Source organism: Oryzias melastigma, linkage group LG6, assembly GCF_002922805.2.
Source record: "Oryzias melastigma strain HK-1 linkage group LG6, ASM292280v2, whole genome shotgun sequence".
Lineage (NCBI taxonomy): Eukaryota > Metazoa > Chordata > Actinopteri > Beloniformes > Adrianichthyidae > Oryzias > Oryzias melastigma.
In genome coordinates, this window is record NC_050517.1 from 1,560,074 (window position 1) to 1,564,852 (window position 4,779).

At 46.1% G+C, this 4,779-nt stretch overlaps 1 protein-coding gene across 1 annotated transcript in view; it reads left to right on the forward strand.

The window, feature by feature from the left end:
- Positions 1-3,641, forward strand: part of dok4 (docking protein 4) — a 14,933-nt gene extending 11,292 nt beyond the window's left edge. Inside the window, exons 5-9 of the mRNA XM_024282742.2 lie at positions 11-130; positions 479-668; positions 736-874; positions 1,084-1,201; positions 2,678-3,641. Of these exons, the coding sequence (XP_024138510.1) occupies positions 11-130; positions 479-668; positions 736-874; positions 1,084-1,201; positions 2,678-2,811 (701 nt within the window). The 3' untranslated portion in view covers positions 2,812-3,641. The remainder of the gene's footprint in view (positions 1-10; positions 131-478; positions 669-735; positions 875-1,083; positions 1,202-2,677) is intronic.
- Positions 3,642-4,779: the final 1,138 nt, after the last annotated feature.

Consider the following 4,779-nt stretch of genomic DNA (forward strand, 5'->3'; position numbering starts at 1 on the left):
TGTCCTCCAGAGCTGGAGGCTGACGACTGGTTCAAGCTGCTGTCGGTGGAGTGCCTGGGCATGCGGCTGAACGACATCAGCCTGGGGGAGCCGGACCTGCTGGCCGCCGGAGTCCAGTGTGAGCACACAGGTGGGACAGAGTTCTGTTTATGTTGGGGGGGGGGTCTCCTCAGCTTTAGCTGCAGTTCATCCTGCAGCAGAGAGCAGGTTCAGCGGTGGACAGGGTCACATGGGGGGTAACGGTCTAGGACCCCTGTGGAGTCACGCTTCAGAAACAGCTTTCTGAAACGGTCCTGAACATTTACCACAACAAGGTGGTTATTGTAAATGAGAACACGGTTTAATAAAGGTTTGATGAAATGAAAACCGTTTGTGGAGGGCGCCACCTAGAGGTGAACTGGGACAGGACTGCAGCTGCCCCCCTCTGGGGCTTTTCTTAAAGGTCCTCTTCCTCCTCACTTCCTGTCTGTTTCCTCAGAGCGCTTTAACGTCTTCCTCCTGCCCTGTCCTAACCTGGACATCTACGGGGAGTGCATGATGCAGGTGACCCACGAGAACATCTACCTGTGGGACATCCACAATCCCCGCTCCAAGCTGGTGACCTGGCCTCTGTGCTCGCTGCGGCGCTACGGCCGGGACACCACCCGCTTCACCTTCGAAGCTGGACGGTGAGGGGCGGCCATATTTGCAGCCGCGGTCCGGGGGGGTCTATCTGACGCTCACGCCTCTGTGCAGGATGTGTGACAGCGGAGAAGGTCTCTACACCTTCCAGACCAGAGAAGGAGAGCAGATCTACCAGAGGGTCCACTCGTCCACGCTGGCCATCGCAGAGCAGCACAAGAAGGTCCTGCTGGAGATGGAGAAGAGCAGCAAGGTGAGCAGCTGCTCCACAGCACCCCCCAGAGGCCAGATCACTGACTGAGGAGCAGAGTAACTCATGGAGGAGAACCCCCACCAACCGGTAGAGTCACAGCTGAGGGAACAGGTCTGAGGATCCTGCAGGACATGGACCTGCTGCAGCCTGAAGGAGCAGGAAACCCAAACTGAGGAGTCCTGTCATAGTGGTCTGACCTGTCTTTGCAGCTGTCGTCTAAGGGCTCCGAGGCCGGCTCGTATCCGTGCACGCCCACCGCCATCCTGCCCAGATCTGCCTACTGGCACCACATCACCGGAAACCAGGCTGGCGCAGATCCTGTTAGTGGTGAGCTGGACCTTCTGTGGTGTAATAGTGGCAAAAACCAGACCTGACAAGACTTTAATCCACTAGAATGAGACCTGAGAGGACTTTAACCAAGTGGAATAGGACCTGAGAGGATTTTAACCGACTAGAATGAGACCTGGGAGGACTTTAAACGACTAGAACGAGACCTGAGAGGACTTTAAACGACTAAAATGAGACCTGGGAGGACTTTAACAAACTAGAATAGGACCTGAGAGGATTTTAACCGACTAGAATGAGACCTGGCAGGACTTTAAACGACTAGAACGAGACCTGAGAGGACTTTAAACAACTAAAATGAGACCTGGGAGGACTTTAAACGACTAGAACGAGACCTGGGAGGACTTTAAACGACTAGAACGAGACCTGATAGGACTTTAAACGACTAAAATGAGACATGGGAGGACTTTAACCAACTAGAATAGGACCTGAGAGGATTTTAACCGACTAGAATGAGACCTGGGAGGACTTTAATTCACTAGAACAAGACCTGAGAGGACTTTAACCAACTAGAATAGGACCTGAGAGGATTTTAACCGACTAGAATGAGACCTGGGAGGACTTTAAACGACTAGAACGAGACCTGGGAGGACTTTAAACGACTACAACGAGACCTGGGAGGACTTTAAACGACTAAAATAAGACCTGGGAGGACTTTAAACGACTAGAACGAGACCTGAGAGGACTTTAAATTACTAAAATGAGACCTGAGAGGACTTTAATCCACTAGAACGAGACCTGAGAGGACTTTAACCAACTAGAATAGGACCTAAATGGACTTTAACCGACTAGAATGAGACCTGAGAGGACTTTAAACGACTAAAATGAGACCTGGGAGGACTTTAACCGACTAGAACGAGATCTGAGAGGACTTTAAGCAACTAGAATAAGACTTGAGAGGACTTTTACCAACTAGAACGAGACCTGATTTGACTTTAAACGACTAGAATGAGACTTGAGAGGACTTTAAACGACTAAAATGAGACCTGAGAGGACTTTAAACGACTAGAACGAGACCTGAGAGGACTTTAAACAACTAGAATGAGACTTGAGAGGACTTTAACCGACTAGAACAAGAACTGAGAGGACTTTAACCAACTAGAACGAGACCTGGGAGGACTTTAACTGAGTAGAATGAGACCTGAGAGGACTTTAAACGACTAGAACGAGACCTCAGAGGACTTTAAACGACTAGAAAGAGAATTGAGAGGACTTTAACCGACTAGAACGAGACCTGAGAGGAATTTAACCGACTAGAACGAGAATGAGATCTGAATGAGACATTTAACTGACCTGTATGAGACATAATGACTGGAAAATGACCTGAATTAGACCTGAACTGAACTTAAATTGACTTTATCAGAGGAAAAACTCCCAGCAGAGTCTGTAAATGAATCGTCAGACATGAACGTGAAAGAAAATCATATGAACTCGTGTTTGCTTTTGCTCCGCCTCCAGGACGCTCTGTAGAGGAGCTGCCGGCCCGCCGGCCGCCATGTCGTCACGCCACCCTGAGCCAGGCCAACACGCGGTCTCAGCCGTGCATTCACATGCACTCACCCAAGCACTACCCCACTTTCCCGGGACTGTGACCCCCCCTCACAGAGACCTCCTTGCATGCACCCCCTGACTCCTGAAGTCCTGCGTGGTTTTTACCGCATCTGTCGAGGAGTCCTGATGATCAATCAGCTGTCAGAGGAACCCGGAGCGTCTCCACGCTGAAGCCGGTCTGGAGGAACAGAGCTGGAGGTGCCGATAGCTCCTCGGTCGTGTTCGTCTGTGGATGTGAAACACAGACGCGGCGCCGTGTCAGCCTCGCTGTGCGGCGGTAGCATGCTAGCCTCCGTTTGTCATGAACATGGAGTCTAGTGACGTGTGTGATGCTAGCTTTAGCCGGGTTCTTCTGGAGCCGCATGCTAACGTTTTCTGCTGAGTCATGATCTGACCTTTGAATGAGATTCCCTTCGTTTTTATACAGTCACTTTCAACTGGAGGTTGATAAAACCCACAGCAGCAAAGGGGCCTTGAAAGCACCGCGAGGCCTGACCTACAAACGGAAAGCTTCCCGCCGCCGGAGTCTCCGGTTCCGTTACATGTGGATTACGCCGCAGAACCGAGGAGTCTGAGTTCATGTTTCCACTTCATGATGGTGTTTCTCACTCGTCTGTCATCTCTCTGCATGTGGATTGTTTTATTGAAAACAATGTCTGGAGTTTAGAGTCAGAACTTTGGATCTTCTGCTTTCTGTGATACTAAATGACTGGAGTTATTTATTAATCAGTTTGAAACATGAAAACATCAACAGTTTTTGAAGTTGATCTTTATAAAGTGTAGCTAATTTCACTTAATATAGATGTTTTTGTTTTTAATATTTAATTATTCTATCTGCCAAATCTAGTAAAAAAACTTCACACACATTGAAGTTTGTTTCTCTGTTTCTCTTCATTATCATGTTTTTTACTTTATATTTTTCTTTGTTTTTGATAATTTCAGTAATCTTGGTATGAAAACGTTCAGCTCGATTAGGGTTTTACTGTTTTACTTTTGGTATTTAATTTGTGGCTTTTTGAATATAATTAAAACTAGAAAAGTTGAACAAGCTGCGATAATGCCTGTGTGAATGCTTTTTGCTGAAAGTAGTCGCTAAAGATGCTGAAGGTTTTTGTTGAAAATGGGAAAGAGCAATCACACTAAAGTGAATGATGACTAAACAATCACACTATAGTGAATGCTGACTAAAAAACCCCACTATAGTGAATGCTGACTAAGCAATCACACTATAGTGAATGCTGACTAAACAATCACACTATAGTGAATGCTGACAAAACAATCACACTATAGTGAATGCTGACTAAGCAATCACACTATAGTGAATGCTGACTAAAAAATCCCACTATAGTGAATGCTGACTAAGCAATCACACTATAGTGAATGCTGACTAAGCAATCACACTGAAGTGAATGCTGACTAAACAATCACACTATAGTGAATGCTGGCTAAGCAATCACACTATAGTGAATGCTGACTAAGCAATCACACTATAGTGAATGCTAAATAAACAATCACACTATAATGAATGCTGACTAAGCAATCACACTATAATGAATGCTGACTAAATAATCACACTATAGTGAATGCTGACTAAGCAGTCACACTAAAGTGAATGCTGACTAAGCAATCACACTATAATGAATGCTGACTAAATAATCACACTATAGTGAATGCTGACTAAGCAATCACACTATAGTGAATGCTGACTAAGCAATCACATTATAGTGAATGCTGACTAAGCAATCACACTATAGTGAATGCTGACAAAGCAATCACATTATAGTGAATGCTGACTAAACAATCACACTATAGTGAATGCAGGCTAAACAATCACACTATAGTGAATGATGACTAAACAATCTGAACGTTTCTGGACTTGTTTGGATTATAGTGGAAGTGGATGAGTGAGATGTTCATGACCCAGACGGGATGATGTCACCGATCAGAATGGAGGGACATGAGTTTTGGGTTTCTCCAATACCCACCATGATGAACCTGCTGACCCCCCC